Consider the following 17,703-nt stretch of genomic DNA (forward strand, 5'->3'; position numbering starts at 1 on the left):
TATGTGCTTTCGAACTACTAGGTTGGCAGAAGCTGAGACAAGTAACGGGAGTTCACCCCATTACGGGGCACTAGGGATTCAAGGTCAGCGTCTTAGCCACTGCGTCCCTGATTCATTAGTTATGTGTGAGTAAAAAATAACAACAATTGCCCCTTGTTATCTGATAGAAATCAAGTCCCTTACTGTTCTTTAGGTGAAGGCTGCATCGCTCTTCGAAGTGGAGCTGCAGAATCTCAAGTCCCTATTCAAACTGTGTTGACACACCATGGAGAAAAGACAGGGATCTTCCAAGGTCAATTCAAGCTACAGACATCCCAAGGGAAACAGAGAGAAAAATTATATGGTAAGCCAGTACTCCAATCCAGTCATACTTTTGGCCAAGAAGGGCAATTGAGTCTGAAAGAGCTGTTTTTGTTTTTCTAGTAGCGAAAACCAGGCAAAAATGGTTATGTAAGAGAGTGGGTTATAAGACTTGTTTCATAAACTAGTGTTGATCCATTCCAGACTCCCTCTATGGTGCTGGACAACTGACCTGGGCTTGTTTAACACATATGCCTAGTTCAAGATATGAACTTGGCTGCACTAGAAAACTAAGCTGTCGCCTGCAATTTATGGGGAAATTCCCATAAATGTTTGTGAAAGATTGTAAGCATGTAATATGGGTCAAGGAAAAGATGTTCAGCAAGCTGGTGGAAGGATAGAAATCAATAACCTAAGAAGGTTATTCACCTCCTTAGAAATAATCTGTGTAGAGTTTAGGTACGGATGAAGCTTGTCAGAGTGGTGACATCAGAGTTGTATACTCATTCCATAAAGACCGACGAATAGCAAATATGGGAAAGGAAGGAATTAGAATGATTGAAAAGATTATGCCATTAAAACAAGCATTTTTAGCAATAAAAACATTTCTCATTATCAAAACAATAACCTTGGGTACATAGAAATGTACAGGATCTAGTTTTAGCCTTCCCTTCCTGCTTCCAAACAAATGAGAGGAAGGGAGCCCTCTGCTTGACTATCTGCAATATAAATATGTAATATGTTTCATATGTGACACTATGGACAGAAAAAGATTTGAATACTTAGAAAAATGTTAAATAAAGTTTGAATTATGAAATACTTTACATGGATATATGGTAATTGAAGTTTAGGTATGGGAACAGTAATATATGATGGAAATAAAGTATTATAAAAATAAATAGAATGCACAGTGAACGAGTCAACATTGAGCAGGAAGGAAGAGGCGTTCTGTAATATCCCCTTGACTGTTCAATGTATTCTGGATAAATACACAAGCTATGCTTGCTTGTGGTGAGGGGTTAGAGATATACAATACTGGTTAAAGATGAGAAAATATTATACTTTTAATACAAATTATATCATGTTGTTAACTGAAATCCTTAATGATTTGTACTGAATGTTTGCATTCCAAGAGGAATAAGTATCTGAATTAATGAATCGAAGATTAAAGTAATTGCAATTAATAGAGAATACACAGTGCATGACTGTATGATGCACATACATGGCAAAAAAAGGGAGAGGAAGTAGATGAATTTGTGCAGTTTAGTAGAATATTTACAGAAAATTAAGATGCTAAAGTGGAAAGTTTTTAAAACATGCAAACAGTGGTGGAAAGCGAGTGACAGTAGATAGTATGTTGCAATGAAAGAAGTGAAAATGGCTGTGTATAAGAGCATATTCCTTTGTGAGTGGTGTGGGGACCTAGTGGGGAAGGCACCTGTCTCCCACTCAGAAGGTTGAGAATTCAATCCTAGGTAGCAGCAGATATTTCTCTCTCAGGACACAAAGAGAAAATATCTGCTTCAAACTCCATGCAGGCATCAGGAAGAACATCCAGCCAACAAACACTCAACTCCATTCAGTCGCCCCAACTCTATTCCGCATTAAGAGATTATAGGGTCGTAAAAAAAACAAAAACCAACCATGTTTCTTCCAACATTGTGACATAGATTTTGGATATGCTACAAAGAATATATTGAATGCAGTCAAAATATATCAGTTGAATGTGTGTGCGGTAAAACAAGATGAGATAAAAATGCGAATAGATGATGAATGAATGTGGATTGAATACAAAAGTGAAATAGCTAATATGAAAGAACTGAGGTGGTTTTACCACGTAAGAAGAATGAAACAAATAATAGTGAAAGAAAAGTAAATGGATCAAGAACAAAGAAGGATCAAGAAAGATCTTGAATGGAGTTGATGAGATCCTCAAAAAAAGAGGTGAAAGTTTAAAGAACAAAAAAGCAATACATGAATTAGTATACAGATGTGGTAGAAGCAAGTATGGTTTGTAAAGATAGAAAAGATATAGAAAGCATAGTGATTGGAATTGGTATAAACAAGAGTTAGTTAGATTTCCATTCTCCTGCTCTTAACTTCATTTGCTCACCACTTACTCTTTTTCTGCACTGTGCATAATGTTGCTTACCCAAATATGGAATGGCCTGTGAGATACTCATGCTCCATCTGAGGTGAATGAGAAGTTGCACAGTTTGGCAGTTTTTAGTGTCTGATTTCAAATTGCTTCCTGCTTACCACTCTCTCAGGCAGCAGTTAGGCCTTCTCAGAGTGTAGTAGTTTTATTTGACCTATAGTATCCCAGATGTACTTTTCTTATTTTCACTGTACAGGTCAGCCACAATGGTCATTTAGACCTTAAGTTAAATATATACTTCATGAATACTTTAGATTTATTTAGTGATGATTATAGCATTATAAAGGTATAAAAAAGCACTGATATTTCATTTGGATCTATTTGCCTTCAGATTTTGTGAAAACTGAACGAGATGAAACTGCTGGACAAAAATCAATCAGAGGCGTGACTTGTATAGACCATGCCAAAGAATGGGAACAAATCAACAAGTAGGTTGAAGACAACTAATTGTCTATATGCAAACATGATTGATACACTACATCTATATTGCACTATATAATGCAACTGCATTATAAACTGCACTACAGTCTAATATTTTTCCAAATATTAGTATCTCACTCTTTCTCCAGTGATAGCCTTGGGTTTCCTTAGAAAAAATATTTGACATTCTTCATTATATTTTTATTATCTGCCAGGTAAGAATCCATGGAACCAACTTTCCTAGTTCTTTACTTGCCTATATTATACTATAGATATAGTCTGTAATGGAATATACTATAGACATAGTGCAATATAGGCAAGTAAAGAACTAAGAAAGTTGGTTCCATAGATCCTTACCTGGCAGATAATGAAAATATAATGAAAAATGTCAAATATTTTTTCCGAGGAAACCCAAGGTTATCATTGGAGAAAGACTGAGATATTAATATTTGGAAAAATATTATACCCAAAATATTTTTTTAGTATGTTTTAATGTGATCCATGGCATACCAATAATTTAGGACTATTTTGATAGTTGATATAGATAGTACAACACTAATTTTTTCATGTTGATCCCAGAACATTAATCATCTTTAATCAAGTGTTTTTGTAACTGCTATATCCCACATCTCTGTGACCTCAATTCAGCAATTTCAATGTTCATCTTCCCAGTTTTTAGCAGTTGTTTGTCTCACAGCTGTCAACAAGAATAGTAGTATTTTTTTACATAATATGTTTTCATTCTCACCTCATTTAACACTAATTATAAGACGGAACATAATTTTTTGTTCTGTAATCATGAAGTATTCCTTAAAGACATAGTACTACAGCCATCTATTTACTTTATCTTCTCACCAGAAATGAGAGAATCTGTCAGATTCTCTCAAACATATGGGGCTGCTTTCTTTGTAAATATAGTTTATAGTCATAGCATTAGCTATGAGTTTTAACAGAATTCTCTGTCATTTTAAATGAGAGTATTTTTTTTAATTCTCTTTCTAAATTTTTTTCTGTGTTTATTTAGTGCCACTCAATCCAGTTTTCAATAATACAGGGGTGAAATGCTCCGGTTTGGACCGGATCACTCGATCCGGTAACGATGATGGCGGGTGGTTCGGAGAACCGGTAGCAAAAATCCCTGCGCCCCCCCCCACCATGCCCAGCTGAGCCGCAGGATCATCAGAGGCTTTTTTTTTTAACTTTTAAAAGCATTTTTTCTACAACCTCTTCCGACAAAAATCTGATGATCGCGCGGCTTCCGACAAAAATCTGATGATCGCGCGGCTCAGCTGGGATAGTCAGAGGCTTTTCAAAGCATTTTTTTCTGCAACCTCTTGGCCGAAGAGGTGGTAAAAAAAATGCTTTGAAAAGTCTCTGACAATCCCAGCTGAGTTTCCTGATCTGCAGAAAGGTATTTTTTAAAATGCCTCTCTGACTATCCCAGCTGAGTTTCCTGATCGGCAGAGATATTTTTTAAAATGCCTCTCTGACGATCCTAGCTGAGTTTCCTGATCAGCAGAGGCTTTTCAAAGCATTAGAAAAAATGCTTTGAAAAGTTAAAAAAAAAAAGTTGGCCACGCCCACCATCACATTATCCCCCCATCAAGCCACGCCCACAGAACCAGTAGTAACAAATTTTACATTTCACCCCTGCAATAATAGTATTTGAATGATGGTTTAAAATGTTGCAAAAGGCTGGACTGATGTCCATGTTCTGATTCACCCCCGTCACGGAAGTTCAATGGGTAATTTTGCCTTGAGCTCCTGGAGGAAATGCAAGCTATTAATATAACAAATATGTACTGTACTAATACATAAAGACTGAACATATATTTAGACATATTTGAGGCCATTCTTGTAAGTCGTCAAGGTTTTAAGACTTCTAATTGTTTCATTGTTCATTGATGTTTAAAAAATGTGATATGAAAATATTATCTTTCAGAAAATTTCAAAATTCTCTAACTTGTATTTTCCCTGAAAGGGTTACTATTTCCAACAGAAGATCCACTCATTTGGTAGCTAAAGAAGCAGCCGCCATTGCTCGGTTTCGTGGAACTGCAGTAACTCTTGATGAGCCTTGCAGAGATGATATTGGATGGTAAGCACAGAACTTTACCTCTGAGGAAGCCTCATTGTATATTTACTATTTACACCATAATTAACTAAATGAACAGATAGCATAATACTTAAATAAGACATAAACTTGCTCTTACTTTTCATTTTATCCGCTTTATGGCTGAACTGTCAGCAAAAGTTCAAATTTATAATATGAATTTATTTTTTCTCTTCAAGTGAAGAAATTGTATACAGGTAGTCTTTGATTTATGTCCACAGTTGAGCCCAAAATTTGTTGCTAAGTGAGACATTTATTAAGTGAGTTTTGCTCCATTTTAAAACTTTTCTTGCCACAGTTGTTAAGTGAATCACTACAGCTAAGTTTGTCACACAGTTGATAAGTGAATCTGGCTTCCCCATTGACTTTGCTTGTCAGAAGATCTCAAAAGGTGATCACAGGACCCCGGGACAATTCGACCATCATAAATACATGCAAGTTGCCAAAATCTGATCACATAACCAAGGGCGCTGCAATGGTTAAGTGTGACAAACAGTCATAAATCACTTTTTTTCAGTGCCATTGTAACTTTAAATGGTCACTAAACCAATGTTTGTGACTCGAGGGCTACCTGTACATCCTGAGGCCCAAGGCCATTTGTGGCTTCCAAAAGCCTTAGGTGCAGCTTCATATATAACTATCAATACATAGTGGAGATAACTTTCAATGGGACAGAAAATGAAATAAGAAAAACATGACTGGAAATATTTACACTATTTATGTTAATTAAAAGTTGATGTACATGAAATAATAATAATAATAATAATAATAATAATAATAATAATAATAATAATAATAATAATAATAATAATTTTATTTCTATACCGCCCTTCTCCCGAAGGACTCAGGGCGGTGTACAGCCAATTTAAAAACACAAGACACAACAATAATTAAAAATTAAGATAATTAAATAGATTTGGCCGATTTAAAACCCCAAAAATTTAAAATACCCCAATTTAAAATTATTAAGTTGATAGCCCGGCCTGGCGGAACAACAGGGTCTTCAATGCGCAACGAAACACCCGGAGGTCGGAGATCTTGCGTATTTCCGGGGGCAGTTCATTCCACAGGGCTGGGGCTCCCACAGAGAAGGCCCTCCCCCTGGGTGTCGCCAGCCGACATAACTTGGCTGATGGCACCCTGAGGAGACCCTCTCTGTGGTCGGTGGGAGGCTATTGGTGGCAGAAGACGGTCTCGAAGGTACCCGGGTCCTATGCCATGGAGCGCTTTAAAGGTGGTAACCAACACCTTGAATCGCACCCGGAAGACCACTGGGAGCCAGTGCAGCTCGCGCAGGAGGGGTGTCACGCGGGCACAACGAGTTGCGCCCATAACAACCCGCGCGGCCGCATTCTGGACCAGTTGGAGCCTCCGAGTGCTCTTCAAGGGGAGCCCCATGTAGAGAGCATTACAATAGTCCAGCCGGGAGGTGACAAGGGCATGAGTGACCGTGCGCAAGGCGTCCCGGTTCCGAAAGGGCTGCAACTGGCGGATCAGGCGAACCTGATAAAAGGCCCCCCTGGCCACGGCCGTCATATGCTCTTCTAAAGACAGCCGTGCATCCAGGAGGACACCCAGATTGCGAGCCCTCTCTGTGGGGGGCAAAGATTCACCCCCAATAGTCAGCGATGGCACCTGCTGACTATATCGGGACGCCGGCAGCCACAGCCACTCGGTCTTGGACGGATTGAGTCTGAGCCTGTTCCTCCCCATCCAGACCCGCACGGCCTCCAGGCAGCGAGCCATCACATCAAGGGCATCGTTGGGGTGGTCTGGGGTGGAGATGTACAGCTGAGTATCATCAGCGTACAGATGACACTTCACCCCAAAACCACGGATGATCTCACCCAGTGGCTTCACATAAATGTTGAACAGAAGGGGCGAGAGGACCGACCCTTGTGGCACTCCCCATGCGAGATGCCTCGAGGTCGACCTCTGCCCCCCTGCCAACACGAACTGTGAGCGGTCGGAGAGGAAGGAGGAGAACCACCGCAGAACGGTGCCCCCTATTCCTAACTCTCTTAACCGCCGCAGCATGATACCATGGTCGATGGTATCAAAAGCCGCTGAGAGATCTAATAGGACTAGGACAGAGGAGCAACCCCTGTCCCGAGCCCTCCAGAGATCATCCACCAACGCGACCAATGCTGTTTCTGTGCTGTGCCCCTGCCTGAAGCCCGACTGGCACGGGTCTAGATAGATAGCTTCATCCAGGTGCCCGGGCAGTTGTCGTGCCACCACACTCTCAACAACCTTCGCCACAAAACGAAGGTTGGAGACCGGACGGTAGTTAGCTAATTCAGCCGGGTCCAGGGAAGGCTTCTTGAGGAGGGGCCTCATCACCGCCTCTTTCAAGGCGGCGGGAAAGGCACCCTCACTCAGAGCAACAGTTATAATCCCCTGGAGCCAGCCTCGTGTAACCTCCCGGGAGGCCAGTACCAACCAGGAGGGACACGGGTCCAATAAACATGTGGCGGCACTAATCCTACCCAGAACCCTGTCCACATCCTCGGGAGCCACAGGATCAAACTCCTCCCAGATAATATTCTCAAGGCCTGCCCCTGTCTCCTCCCCTGGACTCATCCAATCGGAGTCCAAGCCATCCCGAATCCGAGCGACTTTATCATGCAGGAATTGCACAAAATCCTCAGCGCGGCCTTGCAGGGGATCTTCCCGCACTCCCCCCCGAAGAAGGGAGTGGGTCACCCTAAACAGGGCGGCTGGGCGGTTCTCTGCAGATGCGATAAGAGCGGAGAAATGGTTAGATTTCGCCGCTTTTATCGCCACTAGGTAGGTCTTGATATAAGACCTCACCTGTGTCCGGTCGGAATCGGATTGACTAGTCCTCCAAATGCTCTCTAGGCATCTTTTCCGACGCTTCATCTCTCTCAGCTCCTCAGAGAACCAAGGAGCCAATTGAGATCGGCATCGGGTCAGAGGCCGCAAAGGCACGACGCGGTCCAAAGCTCCGGCGGCCGCACTCTCCCAGGCGGCCACCAGCTCTTCGGTCGAGTCGTGTGCCAGAGTCTCAGGAAACGGCCCAAGCTCCATCATGAACCTTTCGGGGTCCATCAGGCGCCTGGGACGGAACCATTTGGTCGGTTCCGTCTCCCTGCGGCGGGGGAAAGCGGTAGGAAAGTCTAAGTGAAGGAGCGAATGATCTGTCCATGACAAGGGTTTGATGTCTAGGTCCCCTCTACCAAGATCATTCAACCACTGACCAGAGACAAAAATCAGGTCCAGAGTGTGTCCCCCTATGTGAGTTGGGCCTTGAACTAACTGGGTCAGGTCCATGGCCGTCATGGAAGCCATGAACTCCCGAGCCGCCTCTGACGCCTCACCCGCAGACGGAAGGTTGAAATCCCCCATGACAATAAGTCTGGGGGTGTCAACCGCCACCCCGGCAATGACGTCGAGTAGCTCGGGCAGGGTCGCTGCCACGTGGCAGGGAGCCAGGTACGCGGTCAGCAAACCCATCTGCACCCCACGGCCCCACTTCACAAAGAGGGACTCACATCCAGCTATTTGAGGAACAGTGGTCTCCCTCGGACAAAGACTCTCCCTAATAATCACCGCCACTCCCCCACCCCTCCCTTGGGCCCTTGGCTGATGAAATGCACGGAAACCTGGTGGGCACATTTCAACGAGGGGGACCCCCCCCTTGGCCCAACCAGGTCTCCGTAATACCTGCCAGGTCCGCACCCCCCTCTAAAATAAGATCACAAATGAGGGGGGCTTTATTAACGACCGACCTGGCATTACACAACATCAGCCGCAGACCCTGGGCCTGAGACTCTGCACAACCCAGGACACGAGTCGCGCATTGGGGGCCGGGGTGTGTAATTACTTGTAAACAGCGTGTGCGCACCCCCAGCACATGATATGCCCCCCTGCGCCCGTCATACCTGCCCCTCCCACTCATTGTTTCAATTACACAGCCCTTCTTATCGTCCCCCTGCTCCCCGGTTAAATTTCCTTTCACGACCCCTCTGTTGCAGCCAATCAACCCATCAACCCGCTCAGTTGCTATCTGAACCCCCCGGGTCCACTTTTACAACCCCCTCCCTTCCTCCCGGGTCCCCTTAAAATTTTGGTTAAAAATTTAGCTAAAAAACCCCTCAACCCCCTTCTCGCACCATGCCACCTCTCGGGGTTCCAAAGCCCGTCATTAAGGTAGGCCCTCGATAGAGTGGAGGGCCAAACCTGCGAGAGGGGGGAGTCTCGCAGTGCACATAGCTCCGCCGCCGAGTACATCAAGTAAGATCAGAATGAGAAAGCAGTTTGGTAGGGTCCACAGAGTCCTAGGACAGAAGGTCTTTTTATAAGCAGCAACCCGGAATCCCCTGCTCTCTCACAGCAGCGGAAGGAGTTGGTTTATACAGTCAGCGGGAGAAAAGTTTTTCCCAGCCACCCTCTCACAGTGGCCGGCCAGATGTCCAAAAGGCAAGGAATTTGATGGTATCATCCCTTCTGATAAAAGATGGTTCAAATAGCCAACTTCCCTCAGGGTCCACAAAATACTGTCCAAGTCCCCATCTGCCGGAAGTTTCGATGGAAGTAATTAATATGATTTGATTTGATTTGAAGCGGGGTACAAATAAAGCTGCCCAGTAGTTGCCCAGTAATTCCGTAGGAGGATAGATGTATACACAAGGGAGAGGAGAGGGGGAGGGGGGGAGGAAGGCTGACTCCCAGGCCGATAACAGGGCCAGAAAGGGGGGGGAGGAGGGGGAGGAGAGGCCACCCATGGAGGCCCCATCCCAGAGCCATCCACCGGACTCTCCAACCCCAGATCTTTCCATCCCCTCTCGTCATTTGAGCCATATCATGCCTCCGTTGGCGACCTCCGCTTCGCCTCTCCGCCAGCATCGAATGTCCAACAACTTCCACCTCACCCTTTTTCGCAGCCATCTTTATCCAGCTAAACATCCCCTCCCAATTGCTGCGCAGCGGCTGCCATTGCCGCTGCAACTCCGCAACTCCACCGCCAGTGCCAGAACGCCCTCAGTCCACCATCGGCACCATTGGTCCTGCCATGTCGTCGCCGCTGTTCTGACAACCGCCGACCAGCGAGCGGGGAAGAAGCCGGCATCGCTGCAGCCGATTTCCCTGATCCTCCTCACGGGGCGCCTCGCGGCGTCCTGCAGCCTCCCGCGACGTTCTTCTTTGCCTCCCCTCACCCAAGCATTCCGGAGCGCGAAAAAGCCCTCAACGGGTTGAGGGGAAACTCTCCCAGGCGGGGGTGGGGCTGCCAATGGTCCTGACAGCCCCAGGAGACCCCGAAACCCCCAAAATGCTGCCCGTCCTGACAGCGACTCAGGCCGGCATCGCCATGTTGGAGCATGCGCAGAAGCATGCTCCAAAATGAAATGAAGTCATTTTGTTTTTGCCTCAACCAGTACATTTTGGAGTACAGTCCCCAGAATGTCATCAGGTACAAATAGCAGGTACAGATTTTCGGCCAGGAAAAAGTGCATATCCCTAATGTATATCCTAATAAAAATCTGTGAGCAAAATATAGTACAATTGGCCAGAAAAGCACCATAAAGCTAAAAGAAGTGAGGAAGCTATTGACACTGTCTCTTCATTATTTCTCACTTTCATAAGATTTGAAGTAATTTAAATCAAGAAGAGTGTTCCACTTGGAACAATGCTCCCCCTTTAACTAGAAACTGCTGTTTCTTCACCTTCTTCTTTAAGTTAGTCACCAGTGAAAATGATATTTCAGTCTACACTGGAACGGATAATGTTCCTTATCAAAATAACAACATCACCAACAATTATAGGTGGTGCTGCCTGCCTGTCTATCTGCCTGCCCATCCGCCTATCCATCTGTCATCTATCTCACAGGTGTCAGACTCGCGGCATCATGTTGCTGTCACGTGACGTTCCACGACATTTTTTCCCTTCACAGAGCTGGGCTGGGCGTTGCTGCATGTGACACATCTGGCCCACAGACCGCCAGTTTGACACCCCTGATCTATCTCATTTAACATTCCATTAAAACCATGATAAAACAATAACAAAAAGATTGTCCGATGATTCTCAGCTAAATTCTAAATGTCCCTTCAGAAGATAAGGCATTCAATGTCTTCCTGGATGCTAAAAATGAAGGAGCCCAAATGCGGGCCTATTTTATGGTTCAAAGCAGGGGTGAAATGTTCCCGGTTCAGACCGGATCACCCGATCTGGTAGCGATGGAGGCAGGTGGTTTGGAGAACCAATAGCAAAAATCCCAACCCCCCCATTGCCCAGCTGAGCTTTGGCCGAAAAAATGCTTTTAAAAGTTAAAAAAAAAAGCCTCTGATGATCGCGCGGCTCAGCTGGGATCGTCAGAGGCTTTAAAAGCGTTTTTTTTACAACCTCTTCTGACAAAGAGGTTGTAGAAAAAATGGTTTTAAAAGTAAAAAAAAAAAAAAGCTGGCCACGCCCACTCAGTCATATTACCCTCACCACCAAGCCATGCCCACAGAACCGATAGTAACAAATTTTACATTTCACCACTGGTTCAAAGACCTTCTACAAAGTAACACCCTAAGCAGATTGTTTTTCATAGTGTCTGCACAGGATGTGCAGACTCAGGTTGGGAAGTCTCTGATGTAATTTAGCCCCACTTCATATGTAGCTTTATAGCCAATAACCACTACTCTGAATTGAGTCTGGTGGTCCACTAGTAATCAGTGCACCCACAAAATAGTGTTATTTTGCAATAACAGGTTTTATCCACTAGCAGCCTATCTTTTACTTTCTATGCCAATTCTAGTTTCCATATTGTCTTCAAAGAAAGGCATGTTGCAATAGTCCAACTATGTGGTGATAAAGAAATTATTTGCTATTTCCAGGTATTAAGACTGCAACTTGTATACCAGCCAAAGCTAGGCAGGAGCTGCAAGTGCAAGAGAATCACCTAATCATAGATATGCTCCTCCTACAGTTACTGTAACAGTAACTGATATTTTGAAAAGTCTCGATGTTTATGAGCAAACATCATTTCCATCTTCTGGATTACAGAACCCAAACTGATATCTCCCAAAGGTTTCATATAGATGTTAAAAGTATGAGAGAGACAAATGACCGGTATGGTTCCTACAAATGACTCCTATACTAGAGCAATCATGGCAGAGGTGGAATTCAATTTTTTTTTACTACTGGTTCTGTGGGAGTGGCTTGGTGGGCATTGTGTGGCTTGGTGGGCATGGCTTGGTGGGCATGGCAAGGGAAGGATATTGCAAAATCTCCATTCCCACCCCACTCCTGGGGGAAGGATATTGCAAAATCTCCATTCCCACCCCACTCTGGGGCCAGCCAGAGGTGGTATTTGCCGCTTCTCTGAACTACTCAAAATTTCCGCTACCGTTCTCCAGAACCTGTCAGAACTTGCTGAATTGCACCCCTGAATCATGGGCTTGATCACCTGACCGGAAACACCACCAAAGATAGAGCAGAACTATTGCAGAGCTGTGCCTCCAAAACAATATCACAGTAGGTGAGTGTCGGAGGTTTCCAGGAAGGCTGTACTCTCCAGTTCAGATTCTGATACTCTCTAATTCAGATTCTGATGGTCATCTCCTTTTGTGACCATTGCTCTTCTGTCCCATGTCTGGGCCCAAGAACTTAATCAAATGGATCCAATAATCCTGTTCTCGAATTTTTGTGTTGAGACCAACAGAAATGACCTCAGAGAAATTATGCTGTGACTGTAAAACACATTTTAAGCCTAGCAAATAAAAAAAGCATTAAAAAGAAATGCAAATTGACTTTGCCTTAACTCCTCCAAATGTCTCCAGAATAGCTATACATTCTATCATAATTATTCATTTATCTTACTCTTAACTTTTCCTCAGGAACACAGTGCCCTCAGAGACCAACAATGCCAGCTTCTTACGGATGGCTGCTGCCTCTCAACCATTCACTGCAACAACCCAGTTTAAGCAGATCCCTTCACCAGATCAACAACCTACCCTTTGGAATTACGATCTACAGCCAAAAGATAATACTCCACTATTGGGATTAGAATCTCCTACTACACCTTCTACTCTGTCTCCTGGATCTCCAAGAGTTACTGCTCCTTTTGCAACTAATCGAAAAGATCAACTGTAAGTTTTATACAACCTGGGTCTAAATTTAGACCACTGAGATGGCCTAGATTTCCCATATTTTGCTTGTTCTTTAGCAGACCATTCAACATACCATTTTATTTCTAGAATTCAGGCAACAGGATTATATAACAGGAGAACTATAGTCACTGCTATTTATGAACTCCAGTATTTCTATTTTTTGGCTTAATCAATATTTTATTTTCATATGCATTCACCATCATTTTGAATCTTTCCTTGGCCAGCTCCAGTCACTGTGCTGCCAAAGATGAAATCATGCCAAATCTATTCAACTGAAGTTGCATAAAACTCAAGGCAAATCAAATTATTTTTGAACATAGAGTTGATAAACCCATGTGCCTCTCTTCCCTTTCCAACAATATAGAACAATAATTAATATAAAAATTAATTAATTAATTAATATAACCTTTTCAAAACATTTCCAAACTTGGTATAATGGTTACATAACTTTCCTTTTTCCCTTAATTTACTAACCTTGGCAGGTACAGTGAGGTGAGGAAAAGCATGATAGAACCATTGCTGCAAGATGAAGCATATTCAAAACCAGAGATGATTGATAATCCTCTGTATGACTTCACAAAATCCAAGGACAAGCTTCTATTTAAGAGAGAACAGGAATTGTTTAAGGTCTCCCGGAAAGAACTCCCAACCATTCCTGATCAAAACTTTCCTTTCACCAAGCTACAAGAGACTGATGGCAACAAACCTTGCAAGCAACAATCCTCCCCACCTTTCCTTGTCCCCGCACAGAGATTTCGTTCTTATACCTGTTCCAATCAATCTGAGGAAAACAGTACAGGGAAGGAAAAGATTCAAAACAAGCAGAAGCCTTGTTCCAATTTAGATCCTTCTCTGTCAACTTTCAAGAATCCCATTAAATTAACAAGGTCTGAAGGAGTGCAGAATAAACCACCTCTTCCATCTAAAAGCCAGGTGGTGCTTGATATGCAGCACATCAAGGGCCGAGATTATCGAGAAAGCTCAGAACTTCCATCTCAAAGGAAACACCAAAATGAGGATGGGACTGTTGGCAGAGCAGCTGTGCCGGTAAGTTTAATATAGTGCATAGCATGTACAGTTTGAAACAGGAAAACAGTTCTTCAGAATTTCAGAAATGGGTTAGGTCCTTTCTCAGCCCAATCTGGAAATGCTAATGATTGAATATGGAAGCTTTTGCATACCGAGTATGTATGTGGTGACTGAGTAACCAAATCTATTTCAGTGTTGTTATATATTTATAATTATATATGTTTTTTATATAAAATGGAAGTAAGCTATGGTACTTTCTCTGGAACCATATAACAATTCCAATAATAATTTGCTCGAATCCAATCAAGGAAAAAGTTGGCACAAATCTTTGAGGAGATAATTTGAAACAGTGGCAGTAGTAAGACAATTTACTATGGGATATTTTTATTTCTTTTTATAAACTAAGCAAATAGCACTCAGTTTTCTGCTGGTCAGCATCTGACACATTTCATTAGCTCTTGTAAACTAATATGCTAAACCAGGTGATCATAACAACATAGTCTTTAAATATCTCTAAGTTTAATGGAGATAATACTGCCTTTTGCAATGTAGAACACAAGTGTACTTTTTTGCACACTTAAACAGATGTACAGACAACTAAGTAGACTTTGTTGATTGAGGAGAGTGATATGGCTGAAATAAAAGCATCTCCCTGTGAACTGATAGAGACAAGGAAGTTAAATGTGTGTTGCCTGTTGCTGAGCAATGTAACTTTTCATTGATTATTCTGTCATAAAGATGGATATTATTCTTGTCTTTCTAGTGAAAGAAACTATCACTGATGAAAAACGCAGATGAATCCTGAAAAGGAATAGCATGAGCATTTCTCAGAAATACTCTTAATATCCTTTAACTTGGTACACAAGCCATGTAATTGAATGTTTAAACAAGAATAAATCTTTCTGCCTCTCTCTCCTATGGTAGTACTCATTATGAAACATAAGGTAAAATTAATTAAGACCAAAATTGATTTTAAAAGACTGAGATGAATGAGTGCTGTAAAGCTTAAAACTTTGTCAATTCCTTCAAGGGCAAGAAAGTTGTGAATAATTATGGGAATTGGAAATTATATCAGTTGGATACATGTGAAGGTATTATCAGATTACTACGGTATGTTGCAGATTAAGACAAAATATATATTTCTAGATATTTTTACTTGGTGGTTTATTGAGGAGGAATAAAAACCAAACGTGTATAATTTCTGACCATGCACAAAGTGTAACTTGGTTCTTTAAGAGAACACAGTGAGTATGAATTTTCAGCAACTATAAAATTTCCTTTGGACCATAAATCTATCAATGACTGCCTTATTTTCCAGATAATTCCTTGTTTTTTATTTATAATGTGAATAAAGAGCAGTACACTTGAGGAACTGAAATGTTCCAGAAAGATTTAATTTGTGTGTGTGTGTGTGTGTGTGTGTGTGTGTAGGTCTTGTAGTTTGCTTTATATAGTATACATATTCAATTCATATTGCCTTCATTGTAATACCACATTGGCAATTACTTGAGTCAAAACATAATAAAAACAATCTCTCTTATCCTGGTTTATAAGCAGCTAGACATATTTGGGCTTAATTACAATTATATTTTGATGGTGAGTCTAATGAATAATCTATTCTTCTTTTAAAATATGTTTCTCTTCTGGTGGAAAATGTGATAGAATCTGGAATAGTTTCTAAATTAACAACTTGGCAATGTTTATTTTAAGGAATTTCAATAACTAGACATAGAATTATTTTTGTCTAGTGCACAACAGTGGCAATCTCGTCAATTTCAGCATGTTGTAATTATTCAGGATCATATGCCTTAACTTCTTCAAAGGAGGCTAAAATGCCAACATTTTTATGGAATATTTTTAAATTAAACTGGAAATATATCAGAGGTTTAGAAGCATCTCTGAAGTAGAAATTACTGATATTTCCGGCTTATGGAAAAAAGTACTGGAATATCAGGTCATGGAATATCAGTGCATGCAAGTCTTAAACTTGAGGTTAAAATTAATTCACGAAAGAGTTTATTCCAAATATATTAGCCTCCTCAAGAATGTATCAAAAGAATGGACTGTATCTCTGTTGGCAATGTAATACATTTGGCTGTGGCAAGTTCTGGTTTCTTTTGGGAGTAATAATATGTATTAGTAGATGGATGAGTAAATATTTCCAAGTTTAAATTAAATTAAAAATTCAGTATTATTGTGAACTATATTTAAACTCGTGAAAGCTGACCACTTTTGAGGAACATTGGTTATATCAAATGTGAGGAATAGCCCGGAGATTTACACAGAGGGACAAGAAAAGTCCTATTATCCAGATATCAGAGACTGGATTCAAGAAATGTATCACATTTTAAAGATTATTTTTATATACTAATTAAGACACAATATGTTTCCATGTTACAGATTTCATAATATTTTGAAAAAGTAGACACATATTGTTATTAAATGAATATGTCATCTGTTTAGGTGATTTATATTAAATTAGTATGTCAACTTGTCTGTTTTTTCTTTTATTTTAGAATTATAACTTAATAACTAATTTGCTGGATTTGTGTACATTAATGTCTTCCTCTTAATTTGGTTTGTATATATTTTAAACTGCAACAACATAATTAAAATTATTTCTACAATTGTACTATCTTATTGACTACAATGGTTATTGCTTTTTATTTTTGTATCCATCTGAGACTTTAGGTAAAAAGCTTTGCAATAAAACTGTGCAATGAATAGTGTCTTTGATTTTCTGTGCTCATTGCTAATTTTAAAAAAGCAGTCATTCTTATCCAAAAGAAGCAAGTTATTCTGATTGGCCACTGCAGATTGTTTAAGGTTATTAAATAACGTATTGACATCCTCATCTCTGATAGCTACTATTCAATAGATATGAACTAAGTTCCATTTGCCTTCTGTTGTCTGTCATGTTTCCTTGACTTGAAGAAATTTGAAGGAGACATTTTATGCTGCTAAAGCTGAATGGAGCTATAAACAAAGTGCCTGATGACACTTAACTGTGGTGGAAGGTAGCAAATGCAGCAGGCTGTTGCAATAGGGTAAATTTATTTTCTCAAATTACCCCAGAACAGAATTAAAGAAGAGTAAATGGGGGAAAGGCTGTGCAGATTTTTTTTTTTAAAGGCCCCATTGACAGAGTAAGTAGCAGTGCTGGCACTCAGGAATTTTTAAGATCCCTTCATGCAAAAAGTTTATTGAAACAAAGTAGCTTGGATCTAGGGCAGACAATGCCTGATTTTATACTCTCTCAATTTTATGGACTTTGATCCAGTAAATATTGAAAATAACAAGACAAAAATCTGGATTTCAGGCAATAATGGACTTCATCCCAAACAATAGAATGTCCATTGTGTATTGAAACAATCCTAACAATGTTTTACTATATGTTTATCAGTGTTTCACTGCACATAATATTTGTTGCTTTTAGGTACTATTTCATCCTTTTTCATTATAATTATGGTTTGGGATTCAATATTTATAAATACTGTACTTAATGAGCCATGGCTTGAAGGGGAGGGAGTAAAAAGAAAGAAAAAGTGTAGATGGCCGGATAATGG

General features: G+C 41.3%; 1 protein-coding gene across 1 annotated transcript in view; it reads left to right on the forward strand.

The window, feature by feature from the left end:
• Positions 1-16,864, forward strand: part of INPP5D (inositol polyphosphate-5-phosphatase D) — a 93,588-nt gene extending 76,724 nt beyond the window's left edge. Inside the window, exons 24-29 of the mRNA XM_087872730.1 lie at positions 194-343; positions 2,790-2,886; positions 4,860-4,976; positions 12,836-13,087; positions 13,591-14,155; positions 14,901-16,864. Coding sequence (XP_087728856.1) covers positions 194-343; positions 2,790-2,886; positions 4,860-4,976; positions 12,836-13,087; positions 13,591-14,155; positions 14,901-14,903 — 1,184 coding nt within the window. The 3' untranslated portion in view covers positions 14,904-16,864. The remainder of the gene's footprint in view (positions 1-193; positions 344-2,789; positions 2,887-4,859; positions 4,977-12,835; positions 13,088-13,590; positions 14,156-14,900) is intronic.
• The last annotated feature ends 839 nt before the right edge of the window (positions 16,865-17,703 follow it).

The sequence above is a fragment of the Pantherophis guttatus genome, chromosome 6 (genome assembly GCF_059756535.1).
Source record: "Pantherophis guttatus breed Tessera chromosome 6, ASM5975653v1, whole genome shotgun sequence".
In the NCBI taxonomy this organism is placed as follows: domain Eukaryota; kingdom Metazoa; phylum Chordata; class Lepidosauria; order Squamata; family Colubridae; genus Pantherophis; species Pantherophis guttatus.